A 20,280-nucleotide genomic window follows, 5' to 3' on the forward strand; every position below is an offset into this window, starting at 1 on the left:
TGAAGCTCTGCGAGTTTGAAAGATATTTGGCTGCCCACCAGCTGGTCAATGAATATTAATGCTTCAAAGGAAAACAAACAAAAGTAAATATTAATGATGGTCTGAAGATTATGCTGGAAGTGTACCCAAATCCGGTAACTGAATTTCAGATAATAAAGGATTAGATGCTGATTCTGGTTTAATGCTGTGTTGCAGCTGGAGCTTTTGGAGCTGAGGAAGCAGCAACAGGAAATGGAGAAGTTCATTAAAGACGAACAAATCTCTGAAAAAGACAGCCGGTAGGCACAAAGCATCATATGAACAGACATGAAAGCTGTGTAGATTTTTAAATGATCAATACACACACACACACCTGCTGCTCCTAAATGTCACTCCTCGTGTTGTCGTCGGCCCTCCAGGAGAGAAGACACAGGCTTTGTGGAAGAATCTTCACAGCTCTACACTACTGAGGAACAGACTCTGGTTCGTAGCTACACTCACTCAGCTCCTGTTCTCTCTGATTCGTGATGTGACCTCCGCTGAAGCACACTGGAACGTTTGAAAAAAGCAAAATATCAACAAGTTTTACCAACTTCTGAATTTAAAAGACCTCCTTGAGTTTTTTTTTTTTTTTTCTCCCGATTGCCTGTTAAGAACATTTAAGAAACTGTTGTTTTTTCCTCCTCCAGTCTGGCTCTGGTCCAGTTGAGCCCAGTTCGGCTCTGCTGGAGGGGGCTGCTGGCGACTCCACAGTTCCCATAGTTTCAGAGATGAGAGAAAGCGGTTCTCTGGAGCTGGAGCCCTCCGTCTCAGTGACGACCCCCAAAGAACCGGAGAGAGCTGCCACCATGCCTGTGGAGCTCGTCAGAGCCCACACTGTGCTGCAGGAGGGCACGCTGGTCCGCAAACACGACTTGGATGGCTCAGGAAAGAAGGCTTCAAACAGGTGGATAATGCCAAATGTTGTTTACGCTCATGTAGTCCATCAGCACACTTAACAATTTGCTTGTCGTACTTCATCCATTACAGTGAACATCGTTAATGTATTCATATTGCCACCTCCAATTAGGCAGACTTTTAAAACTAATCTGCACCAAAACACAATCAAAGTGTGAAAAGCAGAAACAAGCCAAAAACTTTCCCCCTTCCGTGTGACTGCTGTCTGACAGAGGACAGCTCTGACAGCTCCCGCTTGATCAAAGTTCATCAGAATTGATTAAAACTTGCAGTTGTTGCTGACCAGTGAGCTGCTTCAACGGCTCTCCTAATTTCTATGTAAGCAAATTAACTGACTTTGCATTGTTGCGAGAACTTAGCCACCTAAAATGATCAATATTTAAGTCCACCCACCCGCTCTCGCCCTCAGGTCGTGGAACAACTTGTACTGCGTACTGAAGCCGGGACAGCTCTCGGTGTATAAGGATGCCAAAAGCTTTGGACGTGGGGACACGCACAGGGAGGACCCCCTTTCTCTGAGTAACGCCAGCTGGGAGGTTCTCACCAACTACAAGAAAAAGAAGCATGTCGCCAAGCTGCGGTGAGACACCATCCTGCCGGCCTTCACTTTTTACCAGTTCTCCACCTACTAAAACAAGTTTTTATATATTGCTTTATTGCAAAGAATGAGCGAGGAAGAATGAGCGAGGTTTTCTTTTGCTTTGTTAAACATATTCAGTTGAATTTTGAGTTTGAAATATGATCAAAGTTTTATGTCTTTTGATTAGATTATTGAAAAATCTGAATTTGGATATATATTATTACACGCTTTACTTTCATTTAATCTAAATGTTAACTTCACTTTGCCTCTCTCTCACAGTCTTGGTGACAGCAGTGAATATCTGTTCCAGTGTAAAGATGAGGTGAGTTTTTGAAACAAGAGAGAAAACAAAGAATAATGTTCTCAGCACTTCTCTAAAATCACTTAATCATCTAATCTTTGACACGATGTAAAGGAGTAAATGTAACTGTCATAGGCTGACACGTCTAAGTGACTCACCATCAGAATCAAATAATTGATAAAGATGATTTTGTTCATATGACCTTGAATTAGCTTTTCAGAAAGCTTCATTGTCTTAGGCCAGCCCACTATTTACTCAAACCGCCGACCCAGAGAGAGGAAAACACAAACAACGGTCATCTCAAGGCAAAACCTCCCATTCTAAACTGTGCTGTGTGTTTTTGTGTTCAATTTCAGGAGGAGCTCCGGCGTTGGAGCCAGGCCATGGACAAGGCTGTGCAGCCCCTGGCAGCTGAGGTGGTGTCGGGGCCCTCAGGGGCCAAAGCCCACAGCCTGCCCCCTCCCACCTCCTCGGCTGCCCTCCCTGAGCCCAGCTCTGCCAAGAAAGAGAAGGAGAAGAAATTCAGCCGCTTTGCCAAGAAGAAATGAAAGGAGATGGATGGGCTGGCGGGATGGTGGGTTTTTGGGCGCTGAGGTTGCCAAGGCAACCTGGAAAGAGAAAGTAGTGATTGTGTACAATCAGTCAGTCAGAGCTTTTTAATCACTAGATTTTTATTTTATATTATTTTGCGAGAATTAACAAATATGGTAGTTTAGGTCACTCTTTTGCCTGAATTTCAGCCAGTGTATCATTGCAAAGGTCCACTTTTTCTCTTTGTGTTCTTTTTAACAAATGCCAAATTCAAAGCATTAAATGAAAGCACAGGAATGCTCCTTTCACACTCAACCAAAGAATGTTTGCAAAACGTGTATTGTGTTATTTTCGCTGCGATTTGAGCTTTAGCGAGGCGCGCTACGATACAGCTGCGTACGATCTGAAGGCCTGTAATGAATATAGGGTGACTCGAGAGTACTGAAGCCTACTTTTATCAATCTGCCTTATAAAAAGGTTGGGAACTGTAATACTGCGCTGTTGGAATTTGGAGCACTAAATGCTACGCATAGAATCATAGTGAATTTAAAATGCTTTGTAAATGCGGTGTAAAGACTTGGTGTCTATACCAAGTTGGATTGCAGGTATGCAAACTAAATGCTCTATGCACTGTGAAGGGGTTTGATTTATGAGATTTTAAATAATTACATCACAAGCAATCTGTTTTGAATATTGACTATATTCTCAACCGAGGTGTTGCAGTAGTTATTTCTGTGAACTTGAAACATATTCACACTTGTGTATTGAACCCTAAATTTCATATCTATTCATTAACATATATACATAGAATATATACCTACAGATGCATGAAGTACGTTTTACATTAGTTTGATATGGTGCTAACTGTGATATTCTTGAACCTTCACTCGAGATCAACTTGACCTGCCTTACTCGTCTTCAACTTTGGTACTGTTGGTATAAACAATATCTGAGCGGTGTTTCATAAAGGTGGCTGAGAAAATCAGGTTTCATTTTCAGAAATTCTGGCATCAATTTAGCAGACCTGAAACATTAATCAAACCAAAATTAATCTTTTGGTTTGTTAGGATTAATGCTTTGTTTCGGACATTTCCTTAAGTCACGTCTCAGCGGTTTAAAAAGTTAAATATTACAGAAAAAAAAAAGAAAAAAAAAACCAACCCGCTAAGGACCCAGAAAACTAATTTTAGCTTTTTGGCTAATGTTGTCGTTCAATCATACAAATTTACACGTAAATTGACAAAATAAAATGGCATCAAACAACTTTAACAGACTCCCACTCCTGGTCATTAAGATTACTCTCTATAATTTTTTCTGATGAAAAGTTAAACCTGAAAACAAGCCTGACCAGGCTAATTTGGCATGATAGTTTCCATGGTAACTCAGACAAGACTTGCATGGATTATACAACAGGCCAGTCAGCAGCACAGAGCTTTTCTCTGAACCATCAGTTTTCATTTCCCGTTTTGTGGCAAATCGATCAACAGCAAAAAGATGCAAAATAGTAAAACAAAACAACTGCAGTGGAGCAACAACCAAACGGAAAGAAGAGAGAAAAAAAAAAAAAAGGATTTTAGTAATGCAAAAAGTAAATAGGCCAAAAATGGCACAGAAGTGCCTGATAAACAATCATTTTGTCTCTTTAATTCAGGGGTCTTTCTCCGATTCAGGAAAGGTGGCAAATAATTTACGTGGAGGGATTCTTTTTTTTATCCCATCTTATCTAAATCTCTTCGTGAAAAAATAAGCATTGTTTACTTTGAGGTCTTTCTTTATAAAACACCGCTGTGGTCTGAAAAACTTGATTTTATTTACCAGAAAACTTTATCTGCTATGATTTCTATCAGCACAAACATAAGCCTGGACCATTATTACATTTTCTTACCACACAAACCAAAGCCAAAGACAAACTGTGGGTCAGATGGATCATAACTGCTTTTCCTAACCACACAACAGGAGCAGGCATTTGTTTTTATCGAAGGTGAGGATCGTACAGTAGAAGTATGGAGCAGGGGGAATGTGTATTTACTCTGAATGTAAGGGAAGGAATGAGCAGGAAGAGAGTTTGGTACATTTGGGAATCATTTTTAGTCAATAGGAAATAGATTATGTACAGTGTAAGGAACTACAACTCTAAATTCACTCACACTCACTGCCGTCTTGCCTTGTACAGAGGGCTCTGTCCCTGAACTACTCTGAGCTTTTAACTCAAGTGACCTCAGTGAAACGTTGGAAGTCAGGTGTGGAAATATGAGACTGTTCAGCTCGAGAGATGCAATGATCTCCCTCAGTGCTATATTTACATTTACAAAACACCAATTGAATCTACTATCTTCTCACAGAATTACAAATACACAACACAGATGTTTGTGTGTGCGGGGGGGCCTGCGCTAAACGCACCAGTAGACAGACTTTTCTCTCATACACACACCTTGAAATGGTTTGGGGAAACTTGCGTCACTTGTATTCAGTCATGTTTTTAAAAATCAGCCACTTTCTCTGTTATACCTCAGACTCTGACACTTCCTGTTCCATCACCTCTCCTTCCCCTCTGCCTTCTCTTCTCTGTGGTTTTTAATCTGCATTTTGTACTCTCTAGCTATGTAATATATCCAGAAATGAAATATCAAATACATTTTGAGAGAATAAAGTTTAAAGTAAATTAAATCCTACACAGTTTGAGTTTATTTCTTGACGTCTTCAACTTTTTGAAATTTAAAAATTCAAGGCCACGGTTGAATGTTTGTCAATTTCCTTCCTGTTTGTTAATACATTGAAAAGGTGCAATAACATGCATTTGAGAATTGTTTTATTGAGTACAAACAATTTAACAGAGGCAGGCGTTAAACAAAAGGCATTTTTACTTTGTTTGACCAGTCATCCGTTCACTGGGCTAATTTCAGATAAGACGATGTGCATATGAAAATACTCAAAATAGACAAAACTGCTGTATTTACATTCCATTGGCTGTTTGCAAAACAATGAATAAACAGCCATGAGACAGTGAGGCAGCCTTCGGCTGGACTAATTAGATCAACAGGCTGAGGATGATCACTTATAGCAATACAAAGCCCTGAATAACAGCTCATTTCAATCTATACAAACTAAATAGGTGTACGCCTGCAGCAGAGCATACAAATCACAACGCTTCTTCCAAACAAATAAGCCAAAAGATGCATACCAGAGATATCTTCGGCATATTGTATTACTTCATCATTAGCCAATTTCCCCACAGTGAGGATTCAAAAGAGCCCACCAGGACTTATTCTGCCCAACACGTGCCCCCTAAACAACATTCATTTACACGTATATTTTTTGCATCTTGCCACCAGCAGTAATTTAAATTTCCCTGCCTGGCTACAGCTCTGACAAAACTAATTATGCTTGCCATCATCAGAGATGATCATTTTTTTTACTCTGCTCAGAAAACTGGCTATTTAGAGAACAGGTGCAAGAGGAGGTTTTTTTGTGATACTGCGGCTATTACAACACAACCAAGGACCATCTACAGTGACTTGACAGGGTTCCTGCACATGCTCCCATTGATTCATTTCAGTATTTTCCAGACTCATTTCAGGAAATTGCAGGTCATTGTATCAAAACTGCTGCATAAGCTGTGATGACAATGACCTAGTGAGCCAATATGAGAATGGATAGTGGATTAAATTAAACAACACACAGCCCTGTGTTTCGTCACTCAACATTTTTCACACTTTTCCAGACAATAATTAAACTTGTGGAAATTAATTTTCCACACATTACCACAGCTTTGTGTAGGAACCCTCTATCTGCTGTTAAATCTCCTCATGGATGCTATAAATCTCTATTTACCAGGAGGCGACCAAGAAAGAATGAAATTAGATTAACAGTATGACTGCAGCATTGAATAAACCTACTACAGTATGTTTCAGTATTTACAGCAACACTGTGGTCAGTGCAAAAAAAAGAAAATTCATATCACACTAAATATGAAGTAGAATGGATGATCCTCTGATGACAAATTAGTCAGCGCCTGTTGTGTTCCCATATTCAGCGCTGTTATAAAGTGAACTAAATTAGATGCTTTAACAGAGGTACAGGTGAACAATCCTCGTGATTCTTACTGACCATCCTTCACATTTGAAGGAAAAGTGATCGTTGATTGTTGTACATTGAATTTCTTCACAAAAGAATGTGTTACTCCAGATAGCTGACTTCTACCAAGTCAACAATTTAAAATACAGCACAAGAATTCTCTCACTCGCTGGTGGAGGCTTTGAATTCCAGCATGAAAGGATGTCATGACTCACTCCAAAGAACATTTGAATTTTTTTTTCCCAGCTCTCCGTACACTTGATAGATTTTTTACATCTGAAATGGCATAAATGACATGGGAACAAAGTGTTAAAAAAGACAACTTTATTCACAAGTCATTTCTGCTTGATAATTAAATAAGCATATCATCTCAAAATAATACACGATACAATAAACATAATTACACATTGAACCAATAAGGATTTGAGAATGACATAATTGTATAAGGAGGACTATGTTTTATGATTAAACTAGATGGAGCTCTACCAAGGGAAATTATATATAAATTATTGACCATTTACAACAGAGACAGTTTCTTCTTGACTGTAAGCAAATGGCCACCAGGGAGAAAATAAGAAAGACAAGCAGCTGACCTGTGCTACTTCCCTTCCTGTAAGCTGTGCAATATGATACAAAAGGTCTGGTGCATATTTGGTATCAAACAGCAGTGAAGAGCAGTCAGTCACTGATGCCCACGCTGATCCAGCCAACATGACTATGAATAAACATGTAAGGGGTATGTAAGAGAATTCAGAAATGTTTGCCAGTTTTACTTACATTTTAGTGCAGAAAAGGCAGGAACACTGCTGGCAAAAACAGCAGATTTCTGTTTTATGTTGTCAGAGATTGAGTGTGTGTATGGTTGTTTTCTTGCATATGCAAAGGTTTGCAATGTGTGAATGTTTGTGGTGACAGATGCTTGAGGTTGATAGATGACATTGGCAGAAGCATAGTTCCATGTCTACTTGATGAGCTTGTTGGCTCTCTGGTTTGCCTCTTCAATGCGAAGTTGAGTCATGTCCGCCTGAAACACAAAGCACAAATAAGTGAAAAGGGGCGGTTATGTAAACAACTACCCTTTTACTTTTGTTTAGAAACAAAAGTTTCATTTTTCAAAAGGTTCTTTGTGGGGGCTTCAGCCTTCAGCTGTGAGGAATGTGGTAACCAGGTCTGCCAATGGTTTTCTCTGTCACTGATGTAACGAAGAAATAGTCTGAACTTATTCTAAATAATAATCAGCTCTGAAGGAAGGAACCAAAGTTGGCACCATTATTAGACCTGAACAACTTTTGTCAATTCAACAGAACACCTTTACAATCAGCCAACTTAATTCTTCAAAAGTCAGTCTTTCCTTTCTGTGTGTGTGCATGAAGCCAAGAAAACAATGCAAATTTTGCTATAATAATAAATAATGCAATTATTTTCTCTAAAGCTGTTTCATATTTTTTTTTATTTATTTATTTTTTTTTAGTCTTGCATCGTTCCCATCCATGTTTGTTTGCCAGGTTACCATCACCTTCAGTGAAAGAGTGTGGGACAGTTGGTAGAATGTGTATCGTATTGCTGCATGGAAGTAGCTCCTTTAGTGATTGCACGTTATAAAAACAAAATGGGGACCCATTTCTTAAACATTGCTGCGAGTGCTTTTCTCCAGGGTACCTTTAATTTGGCCATCAAGCTTGAACTATAAAATAAACGTATTTTATGAATGTCTCCCATAATCTCCCATAAAATCAGTAAATGTTTAATGAATTCTGGCTGATATCAAAGAATTACTTTGTAATAAGTGAAATGAATTTGACACTTACCTTATCATTGATGCGGTCAAGCTGTTTGTTTTGCTTGTCTATCTCATTGCCCATGTCCACAGCCATTGTTTTCAGGTTGCCAATAATGCTGCCGACTGCCTCCAGATTCTCTTCCATCTCATCCTCACGTGCGTCGTTGGTTATCCTGAATCACAGTCACAAAATAAGCTTTCACTGACAAAATGGGTGTAAATGTTTCTGGGGGTGTCACATGGGACTGGGCCCATTTCGGAATTAAACTGCAGCTTCTCACGAGACACTTAGGGAGCAAGCAGAGTGAGACCCTACCTCTTGATGTATGGGCCTGAAGGTGCTGAGGCGTTCGTCTGGGCAGCCTGACCGTTGCGAACACCCGAGGGCTGCCTTGAGACTACTTTTGAGCCTTTACCATCTGCGTCGCCATCTCCTCCTCCAGTACCCCAAGTACGCTTGTATCGTGAGTCATGCTCAATAGATGTCACCCTGAAAAAAAACAAAAACAGAAAAATAGATGTGTCAAAATAAAAACTAGAAGGCCGTTTCTTAAAATTCAGCTAAAAGAGGAGTGCAAGACTACATATCTACCATCACTATAATCACAAATCTCCATGAAACACAATATTAAAAAATCCCTACCTTATTTTTAGGTACTCATCAGAGAATCTTCTTCTCCGATGTGAAAGCATTTTGGGAAGATTTGTTTTTCATGTTTAGAACCAGATATGAGCTCATTACGCACACACGATGACACTGCATGCAGTCCAACACGGAGCCTGGCTCTTAGCATTTGAGGAAACCATCGCTGACACTCACAAATTTTCTCAATAATCATTTGAGCAATACACATTTAGGCAAGGATATCTAAAATAACCAGCCACATGTTGCTGCAGTTCATGTGAACTCACTCTGACGCATCACAGTAGGATCAATAGTATTTAACCCCTGGATAATAAATCTGCAGTGAGGTGGGAACAGTTGTCGTTTTAAGTGTTTTCTAAGTTCCTGTTCACAGTTTTATTCATTATTCATTGTAACAAATCATACAAGTTTATGGAATAACCATAATTTTAAATCACTTTAGCTTTGTATTTGAGACATTATGCTTTGTCTTTGGCACTTTGGCAAAGCGCACACGAAATACAGCTGTGCCCTTCAGCATGGCTCTTTTCATAGAGAAAGCAATGGACAGAAGTGGGAATTAGTGCTGCAGTAGATTAAAGAGCTTTGACGCTGCAGTTAGGAATAAAACTTTGCACCAGAATTGCTGAAGTCTTCTAAAACTAATTCAGCATCCTGAAGTGGATTGATTTCAGCTACAGGTTGTATTATTGGTTTTCTCACCACTATAATCTTTAGCATCTAGCAGCTGTTAGCGGTGCTCCAAAACCAATTCAAACTTGGCAGGTCTATGTTTCTTGCAAAAATGCTCCCTGGAAGTCAAAGTTTACTTTTCACCTTACTTTTTATATTCTCAAACCTTCAACCAAAAAGTTATTTTTCGCTGCAGATTTCTGCCTTTCAACAGAACTATAAACATGTTCCAAATGTTATTCACAGAAAATTGTCAGCAAAAAAAAAAAAAAACTGAAGTCACAGCAATCACTCCCTTGCAACAAAATAAGAAAAATCACGATAAAGTATACCAAGTATCAAACTCTCTGCACCTTCCTTGCTTCCTTTTCAGTTCTACAGTAATTTGCTGAAACCCACCCCATATGTTCCGTAAGTGATAAAACTATGCACAGAGCAAACAATAAAGTTTAAGTGTTGTCTCATAACAGTGATTTGGATGCTTCAGCAGCTCTGAGTGTACAGTATACCTGTCACAAGGGCAGACACAGAGGCCACAACACTTGGAGAGATCGGTGAGGTTTTTCTCAGCCTGTCTCATGTCCTGGTTGATTTGGTCCATGCCCTCTTCCACATGCCTTAGCTGCTCTGAAATGCACACAGGCATGCCAAACCAGTCAGACTCCCCCTCTTTGTATCTATGTAGATGTAATTCTCTAGGAATAGGTCCTATTGTTTTGTTTATAGCATTTATTTAGATTTTTGTAATATATTAATCTAAATGATTCCTCTGAGGATTCTAAAATTGGGTCAACAACTGGGTCATTGCAGCAGCTAAACAGAATATATATATATATATATATATATATATATATATACATATATACATATATACATATATACATATATATATATATATATATATATACATATATACATATATACATATATACATATACATACACACACACACACACACACACACAATGTATACACAACACACAAAAAGAATCCTTCAGGTAAAGAAATTAATATTTACAAGGGCGCACTATAATCAGGAAGCATCGAGTAAAAAACAAGAAAAAAAAAGCAGTACAGTACAAACACAACTCAGTGAATGCTCATGATGACAAAAAGCACACACTAATAACTTCAATCAATAATGCACATTTTTACCAATCCTCCAATCATTCTGGCCTACACTGAAGCGCAGTCATACGCAGATATTGCTCCTTTATTTTCTGCACCACCACGTGACGATTAGTCTCCGTGGATGTGTTGCTGTTTCACTGTAACAGTGATGCTAATTGCGAATGCAAGTGGGTAAGAACAGCTTCATTAGCACCTCTTCAGTTTTACTATTTAACACTGCACTATTATTCAGTGCCTGCACTCACACGAGGGTTAACACATAATAATGCCACTCCGAGGATGCACAGCGTTTCTTTGGGCATAGTATTCTTATAGTTTTCTAACCCTAACCCTTCTTATCGATTAGATTTTTAAAAGCATCGTTATGATGTGTATCACGTGACCATGAAAACATTCAAATATGAGTCTAAACTTCCACATTACAGGTCACCAAGAAAACCAACACCAAAAAATTAAAGACATGGAAGCATCAGTGTTGAGTGTGTGTTCGTGTTGTGTAGCTACCTCCTTGCTGGTCCAACATCACCATAGTGTTGGCACCTGTCTGCCTGCTCTAAAAATAAAAACAAATATAAATTCAGAACCAGTGAAATCTTTGCAAAAGTTTTTTGGAATTGTGGCAATGGCAATTGGCAATGAATATGGTTTAATACATTTCAGGATTATTTAATAATTGCCTTTGAAATATGTAAAGTGAAGTTTAATATTAATGATGCAGCCCTGTCCCTGTAGTATTATGATTTTTTTCTGGATACCAAAAATGGATACAGGCCTTTGATAAACCAAAACAGACACCTTCTGACAATTAAATCAGGGCTGCATTGTGCTTTGTGTCAGGAGAAAAACTGTCAAAGTCTCACCTCCTCTGCCATCCCCAGCATCCTCCGAGTGCTTTCCAGTGACTGTAGGCGAGAATACAGGACATGTTAGGGAAGAAGAAGCAGTGTGGAAAAGCTGGCTGTAAACTGAATGAGAGAGAGCCTTTCTCTCTCAATAGAGAAACAAAAATTGATTTTTGCTGTCAGCCCTCAGATGTATTTTGGTCTCAAAGACTAATGCATGTGTTTGCATGCCTGCTTTAGGTTCTGACTGCCTAAATGCACTGATTTGTTTTTTTTTGGAGGCAGTATTTCGGTAACTTCTAGTTAAGTAGGGGATTGTAGATTGTTAGATTTGTTTTGGAATTTCTTACTCTAATTAATTCAGAGAAACCATTTCACTGGTTGTTCATGTCAGTCCGTCTCTATGTGTTGGTCCTGTGATGCACTAGTGACCTGTGCAGGGTGTTACCCTGCCCTCCCCAAGAAAGTTGGCTGGGATTGCCTCCAGCACCCTCCGTGACCCTTACGGATAAGCGTTAGATAATGAGTGAGAGCGTGTGAGAGAGTTAACAGATCTGAATGTGGCCTGAAGAGACTGAAGGAACAGAAGAAAACAACAAAAGAAAGTGAACAAAAAGACGGTAAGTAATAGAACAAGATAAGATGGATAAGGAAAATGAAAAGATGTGTGTGATAAGAATACACAGTTAAAAAAAAAAAAAACAAAGCAAAAGACCATTATTATTCATTAAGATAGGAAAGTAGAGGGAAACTAATCTATAAAACCAGCTCGACACTGTGAGATTCTGAGATTACACATTTATATTATAGTGAATAATTTACATTGAATGATTTTTTTTTTTAGGACTGAAACTAAATATTTATTTAGTTATTTATTAATCTTCCAAATATTTTCTTGATTATTGCCCATTGTAACTTTTTAAAGACCCAATGTGCAGCAAAAAAATAAAAAAATAAAAATAAAATGAAGAATATTTTGTTCCCTATAGTTTTGGCATTTTATCCAAAATATTCTTAAATTAGTAACATAAATGATAAAAAATGCTGAAATCAATTTTAAGATGAATTACTGATTATTTCATACAGAACCTCCTTGACTGGTATTCTGCTTGGAAACTGCTTGGAAACGGTGAGATACGCAGCCTGTGCACTCAGTTCCATTGTTGGTGTGTCTAAGATCTCCCAGATCTGATGGCTTGGGTAAGGCCGATACAAAAGCTACCAATCAACAGCAAGACATGGAGAAAAATGGCCATGCCTACACTCGGACAAAAAGTGCTGACGGTGAACTGGAATGCAGTCAGTTCAGGTGATCTTTGTGACTCTATTAATAGCAATCGCTGTACAGCGAGGCACGTAGGCAACTCAGGGCATGACTCCATTGTTACCGTCACTAATGAACTGTTTAGGAGAGAGTTGGGACCAGAGAAACAGACCAACATGACAACTGTTGTGCTCAGCCAGGTTTTGCTGGCTTAACTAGGACATCATTGGGTGGATAAACATTGCATTATGTCTCCTAAAAACCTTGAACTTGGCTAATTAAGCCCGATTACGCTGAATTTGCCAAATCCTCCAGATTGTGGGTCTGCGACGAATCTTTGAAATACCGACAATGCTGCGGTATTTTTATCATTTGTTTGGGATGGCTTTAATGTAAGTACAGGACAGCTCAAATGGAAGCAGCAATGTTCCAGATGATTAGGAAATATCACAAAAACATGCCTTTAAATAACTTTTAATACCAATGCTGAAGCCAGATCCAACCACTGAACATGTGACACAGTAAAAGTGTAAGACAGCTCTAACAAAGAATTTTTCTAGACATAAGTAATTGAAATATTGTAATGACATGCTGCCAGCCATGCTCTGAGTGTTTTTTTATACACACATGCAAACAAAGTGTTTACCCAAAGCCAGAATGGTAAGTAGTGTAAGCAGAAAGACCCACCCATGCTCTGTCCAATTTATGATGTCCTTTTTCAACCAGGCAGCAGCAGGAAGAGGAAAGTGAAAGAGGGAAAATTGCTAGTTAAGTTACAAACCACACAGACAGAAAAACAGTTAAGATCAAAAAAATAAAAAAAGGGGGAAACAACCCACAGACAATTAGTACAATCAGAATTACAGGGCGTTGAAGTGCACAGCTAAAGACAGTTAGAGTTCATTTAACTCATTTGAATCAGATGGGTGATCATATGATGCCCTGAAGTGCAGATTTAACAATTATCTCCCTGATAATAAAACACTTAGATAGAGCTGACAACATTCGAACTGCCAGAGCCACAGAGGGGTAAGGGAGCTATCCAGCTAAATTAGGCGTAAAGCCTCACACACTTACTAACAATGCCTGGCTTAATAATCAGCTGTGAATGCAATGAATCTAATTACCCACCCTCTGCTCTTTCGATGCAATATTGGAGCAACCATCGGATTACGTGTGTGTTTTGTCCAACTGATGCCTTGCAGCCTGAGCCAAAATTAGCTTTCGTCCACATGGCTATGGTTAAAATTATTTTCATCGTTATTAGGAAAATTCTTCCAAATGTTCTGGGCATGGCAGAAAACAAGCGGTTTTTCCAGATACATATGGAATTAAACATACATATGACAAATTGTACTGGTATGGTCTGGAATGAAAGTAATCATGCTTTGGACAGAGAAAAGCTAGCTGCTTTTTTTGATATGGTTTAAATAAGAACATTAGCACCAGTGTCATGTTTTCATGACACCAATCCACAGGTTAGTTTCTAGTGTTGTGTTTGTGGATAAGTATATATGCATAGGCCTGTAACAATTATTTCATAATTTTCCAACCTCTTTTTTGATGTAGTTTCTTTGTTTAACTGCAATCAAAGCATTTTTTGAGGGGGTGGGGTGGGTGGGGTTTATTTTCATGAGATGGGTCAAAGCATCGTAACACTTTTGGGATGTGGGATTGGGGGATTATTTTGGTTTCGAGCCAAATCAGAGGGGAGAGCCCCCAAATCTGGAAGAGGTGATTTACCAGCTATGTAAGAAAACGGTCGCAGTAAAGAATGATAGCACAACCAATTTGAGACAGCAACTCAAAAATCACCATCCTCTCACAGTTTGCACAATTAAACAAATTGATCAGTGCCCCTACATTAGTGCATGGCCCCTCCTGGCAGCTGGCCAAAGCAGAGTCGTTCAGCCAGCAGATGAAATATCAATGTGACAGCCAATGTTCAGCACAGCTGGCACCATTGCAAGGCTGTATATATGCATACAAAGTCCTACACAAGCCCAGTTTTCTTTTTTAGCATGAAGTGCTCAGATCCTGCAAGGGCCATCATCCACAAAGACCAGCAACTGTGGTCAGTTCAAATCACTTTACATTTATTTCAGGTGTGACAAGATTTCACAGAAGAAAACACTTCACTTTAGAACGCTGTAATTTCTGAGTGATTTCCTGGGATTTTTCTTGGCATGAAAAATAGCGAGAGTAAGAAAGAGCCTGCATTTATGTGTGCTGTTTGTGTACCTCGTCAGTCACTTGGTTGGCCTTGGCTGTCATCTGCTCCACAGTCATGTCTTCCATCTTGCTGCTGTCCTGTACGGCGGCTCCTCCTGTGGCACCAAGCTCAATATTTTGCGGCCTGAAAGAGGGGCAGGGTTCAAAGGTCACTATTTACTGTGAAATTAAAAGGCACTAGTTATCATAAAGCTCTGTGAGCCAAACCGATGAGACACAGCTTTACTTTAGCTAGGTAAAGGAATGATATATAAGGAATAGACAGAGAATTCGATAAAATATGTATGTACAAAGGAATAAGTTATACAACATGGAATATATAAAATTGGGTTGACAGTGTTCATGGATATAGTACAGTCCATGAGGAGTAACAAGCCTGTACTGGGCTATACACACTGCCAAACAGGCATAGAAAGGGTTGCTTGTAGCAGGTGGCATTGTAAAACCAAATGGCTGTTGGTACAAAGGAGCACTTGAAGCACTCCTTTGAGTATATGTGAGGGATGAAATGCTTACTGAGGGTGCTTCTTCTGCCATTCATCTACACACGGAGGGATGAGATCCCATCCCCATTCACACTCTCCAGCTGAGCCTGCCTTCCTTGCAACTTGATTGAGGCTCTATCTTCCTAGCCTCCCTAGCAAACACATGACAGCTAAGAAGAGTGAATCGGTCGCTACTATTTTCATTGAATGCACAAGGCAGCCAGTTACACACACTGAATGACTTAAGCTTCAGCTGATTTATTGACTGGTGCAATCTTTATTCAATAATTAAGGAAATTTACAAAAAAGTATCAAACATGAGAGCTTTTGAATCAAGTTCTCATTTGGATTGGATTTTGAAAAGTCTTCAGAGCTCATTAAAAGTCTTGAATTTGGATATATACCTTGTTATTGTCGAAACTGAGCCGCACTCCACTGACTTTTGCACATAACAATGTTGATGTCTGTCTTGATGTCACCTTTTTAATGAGGTATGTGTGAAATATTTTGGTTTGTAACGCAAAAGGGAAACAAGACAGAACCTGATGAAGATTTCCTAAGTTTCATGGAGGAACAGGTGCTAATGCCTCATGTTAAAACAAGTTAAACCAGTGCTGTATGTACAAAATTTCTATTTTACATATGGAGGAGCACATTTACTGATCGAGCATTGAATGTATTTTAATAGCAATAAACACTTCTGTCATACATTCAGAGGTAAGAAGGGGACACAAAACCAAAACAAATTAACGCCCTTTTCTTCCCCTGAATCAGTTTGAGGAGTCTGAACACACACGCACGCACGCACGCACACACACACACACACACACACACACACACACACACACACACACACACACGCACACACACGCACACACGCTGATAAAAGGAAACTAAAATCTTTTTTAATGATAAAGTTAAACTATCTGTGAGCCTACAGGAGTTTTTGGTTGATATAAAGCTTAGTGTGCAGTTGAATCATATGCCATCTATAAGGGAACTGAGATAAGGAGGCTGTAATAGGGAAATGACAGTCATGAGACTGAATATACATAGCACGGAAATGTGCAAAAACATTACCAAGGTTTTATAGTACAGAGACCAAATTGGACATGAATTAAAATAAAGTTACTACAATCTCTTAAGAAAATATATATATTTTAAGAAAGAAAATGTTATTTGTTGAGCATTAAAGCCACCAGAGGGTTAGTTTCCACAGACAATATCTTCATGTAACTTTTGTTTCCTGATTTTTAAAGGCTGGTTCCAAGTTAAGTGACAGACATTGACTTACTTTACCATTTTATCATAGTTAAATAACAGGCCAATAATACATCTACTGTCTACAATAACCATTACTAAGGGAGTACTAATATATTCATAAAATGACACATAGTATAATCATATATTATGAATAAATAAATTGTATAAATTTTACATATGTGAGCTAAGAAGATTCAATATTATTCCATGAGAACATCAAGCCTATGGTCAACAGCTAAAATGAGCTGCTTCAATATTTACTTTCATTTAGGTGAGTTATGTACCATCAGATACAACTACACGGCATACCTAATCACGTACTGGGCTGTACTGTGTAAACCAATATCCTCTGGTAAGATTTTTCATAACACCCCAATGAGAGAGCCTACATGCTTACTAGTCACTCTGTGAATATAATAATTATTTTGACTACTTCACTACCCAAATGCATAGTTTCACTAAGCACTACTGTAAGATGTAAAAATGGTTAAATACAGTTCATTGAAATAAAATCTAAAGGTTGTGTTTCGTTTTCATGTCAGTCACTAAATGACTACAAAAGAACTACAGCTCAAGACAGAATTTGAGCTACTTATTGAGGTACATTTGACAGCTGAATTGATATTCTGCATTCAGATCAACTCAGATTTCATGATTTTCCACAATATGTACCACAGCAGGGCGTTCATGAAGCATGAAGTATCAGTAAAACACTTTTACTGTCAACCAGCAGCAGAAAGTGTCGGCTGTGGGTGGCTGTTTACTTTCTGAAAATGTACATTTTCTTACTTTGAAAAAGGTATTTCAAAAGGATGAACAAACTTTAGAGCTCAGAATAAACGCACCTATGTGTTAGGAAGAAAAGAACAGGATTGCATAAGTATGTATTGTAAGGATAATATTACTGTAAAATGTTTAAGGCTTGAATGGTTTCCTAATTCATAAATGTAAATACACTGAAAATAAGATACACCTTGTGTGGAAAGACCTTGAATAACAGGTGTGTGTTTAGTTTAATTAGATGAACCAGTTAGAATGATATATGATGAGTAACTTGTAGCTCTGATTACAACATGAGCTAGACTAAATCTAATCCGTTCACCCTGACCTCAGCCTTCATGCAGTCTAGAGTCACAAACAGCACTGAAATGATTAGTATTATGCAGCCCCAAACAGGCTTTGTTGCACATGGAAACACATTATCAAGATAGTCATAAACAAAGAATTGAGTTTATTTTCTTTGTCCTTGACAGTTCACTCTTTCTGCAACAGCGACAGTTGACTGTGAACATAAAGCTGTCTTTATTCGAAGTCTAAACATGTTACATTCCAATGGACAAACAGACATTAACATTCAGGAAACACTGCAGAAACTCCATTTCCTTTTCATCCTCCCCTGTCCACCTCTCCTTCAAAGTTCAAGAGACATTATCCTGTTTTGCAAATAACCCCTGAACTTCAAGTTCCCTTTCAAACCTACTGCAACTACACATCCTAAGAGGAGGTGGGTGGGGGGTGGGACACGCACAGAGACATCCAGGAAAATATATCGTCTGGTTGGCAGACAGATAAGAGGATTTAATGCTGTTGACGCTGCATTTTGTTGTCTTTTTTTGGATTAAAGGGTACTTGGTTCACACAAGCTTGACTGCTTTTTCCAAATGATTATTGGACTTGGCACTGCCATTGATGGGAGTTTAAAAATTTAACACTGAAGGAGGACTCTCTCACACATATTGCACTCTTTTTAAATGCCATGCCACATAGGAACAAATGAACCATAAAAGATCAATTTTATATGTACCAGTAGAGTAAGTGTGGCTATACCTGCTGTATTGATTTATCCTCATGTTTAAGTGATGAGAAGGTACAACCAAGCCACACATGAGTAACTACTATATTTTTTTCCCCTGTGCAAATGGAACTTATTGTAACCTACAAATGAGCTCTAAGTTTGTCACACCTCACATCAAATATAATACAAGCGCTGAATGTGCTCACAGCAGCCACAAAATTCATTTAACAACCAAAGACATACCAATCCATGTTGCAGTTTCTTCACGGGACCAGCAGAAACTGGCTGAAACAAAAACCTCTACAGGGAAACACATTTCTTGCTCTTCCAACCAAACCGGTTCTACCAGATCTTAGAGCCTCAAGCACTGACTTCATTTCTTATCCTATCATGCTGGGATCATGTCCACCTTCTTGATCCCCCCTCATCCTCATCCTCCTCCTCTCTTTTACCTTCAAACTTGGAGGTTACACTTTCCCAACATTTCTTTCTGCACCTTAGTGATGATAACACATTTCCTCTGGCTAGTAGTCAAATGTTTGGACAGAATGGTTGACTGATAATGCTGACCTGTTTGCACAAGCACAAGAAGCACACTTATGACATCATGCTGTCCACAACAAAACAAAAAACAAAACACAAACCCAACTTTTATACCTTATAGAGCACGACTTATAGGGAAGAACAACTACAAGAGTCGGAGTCTCTCAGTAAAGTTTCCCATCCAATGTTTTCGACTCAAAAAGCACCAGGACGTGTTGTTAACCGTCCCGATGTTCGACAAACGCTGGCGCTGTGTTTTTACCCACACACACCTGACCTTGGTCCCAACCAAAAGGAATAAAGTTGAGTGTTGGGCAACCATTTACCACGGGTCACTTGACAAAACAGGTGACTTTATGCTGGATGAGGAACACGAACCATGAGCGCTGACAAAGAGGTAGTTTCACCAAACCGACGACGCCCAAGATGTGGCAGTGCCTTAATCAATTTAAATAAATAAATAAATAAAAGTTGAAAAGCGAGGGGCCAAAAGGCTGTCAAGACAGAAGAAGAAGAAAAAAATATTTTCTTACATTGTCTGAAAAGTTGTTGTAGTTTCGTAAACAGAGTAACACGTTAACCAAGCTAATGAACTGTTAGCTTGGTAGTTAGCTAGTTCCGCTTTCCAGTCAGCCACCTAAAAACGCCTCCACCCAAACAACTAACTACTGGAGTGGGGCAAAAGAGACGATTGTGTTTATGTATGAGGTCTTTACTTACAGGTAATCCTCCTTGTTTCACAAAATTCACTCGCAACCCCTCCTCTTTCACGGTATGAGAACTTGGCATCCGGCAACTTCTGGATTCCTTCAGTAGCTCCACCGTCCGAAATGTGTCGGTTGGTGCTTTCGAGCGCCGTCGGAAATATGGCAATTCAGAAAATCGACTTGACCGACCAATTAAGTCTGTCCAAAGATGTTTCAGGTGCTTCACTGCAATCGAATCAGAAATACAACTATATTAAATTATTAAAATGCAGTATTCGAAAATTTTAACTAACAAAAGGTCCCGAAGTAGATTCAAAAATGCGCACTAAATGGTACAACATTTGACACTGGTTAGGAAAAGAGTTAATTGTTGAACATTCTTCCCTCCTCTTTATTCCGCTGATATAGCATAAATTAGCACATAATACAAAATTATCATAAAGTAACTTGACTTGTTTTGTTGGAGTAGCTGTTTTCCAGCTGTTTATAAAAAAAAGA

The 20,280-nt window shown here is 38.8% G+C and overlaps 2 protein-coding genes across 5 annotated transcripts in view; one reads left to right on the forward strand and one right to left on the reverse strand.

Annotated features, from left to right (window-relative positions):
• The window catches only part of sptb (spectrin, beta, erythrocytic), a 36,008-nt gene extending 32,030 nt beyond the window's left edge, over positions 1–3,978 (forward strand). For both annotated transcript variants that reach the window (XM_029494199.1, XM_029494198.1), the window contains 6 exons: positions 196–278; positions 399–462; positions 669–925; positions 1,346–1,516; positions 1,796–1,838; positions 2,174–3,978. In XM_029494199.1, the coding sequence (XP_029350059.1) occupies positions 196–278; positions 399–462; positions 669–925; positions 1,346–1,516; positions 1,796–1,838; positions 2,174–2,365 (810 nt within the window). In that variant the 3' untranslated portion in view covers positions 2,366–3,978. The remainder of the gene's footprint in view (positions 1–195; positions 279–398; positions 463–668; positions 926–1,345; positions 1,517–1,795; positions 1,839–2,173) is intronic.
• A 1,162-nt stretch (positions 3,979–5,140) lies between these two features.
• snap23.1 (synaptosome associated protein 23.1) lies at positions 5,141–19,917 on the reverse strand. 3 transcript variants are annotated; one of them, XM_029494202.1, is made up of 8 exons: positions 19,796–19,917; positions 14,999–15,113; positions 11,512–11,553; positions 11,156–11,204; positions 10,030–10,147; positions 8,519–8,692; positions 8,231–8,375; positions 5,141–7,446 (listed from the first exon to the last, which is right to left on the reverse strand). In XM_029494202.1, exons 2-8 carry the CDS (start codon positions 15,053–15,055, stop codon positions 7,384–7,386), a joined length of 648 nt encoding a protein of 215 aa, XP_029350062.1. In that variant the 5' UTR covers positions 15,056–15,113; positions 19,796–19,917; the 3' UTR covers positions 5,141–7,383. The 3 variants fall into 3 exon arrangements, with proteins under 3 accessions (XP_029350062.1, XP_029350061.1, XP_029350060.1); XM_029494201.1 differs by lacking the exon at positions 19,796–19,917 and adding an exon at positions 19,609–19,763; XM_029494200.1 differs by lacking the exon at positions 19,796–19,917 and adding an exon at positions 18,776–18,806.
• Between the last annotated feature and the right edge of the window lie 363 nt (positions 19,918–20,280).

Source organism: Echeneis naucrates, chromosome 22 (assembly GCF_900963305.1).
Source record: "Echeneis naucrates chromosome 22, fEcheNa1.1, whole genome shotgun sequence".
Taxonomy (NCBI): domain Eukaryota; kingdom Metazoa; phylum Chordata; class Actinopteri; order Carangiformes; family Echeneidae; genus Echeneis; species Echeneis naucrates.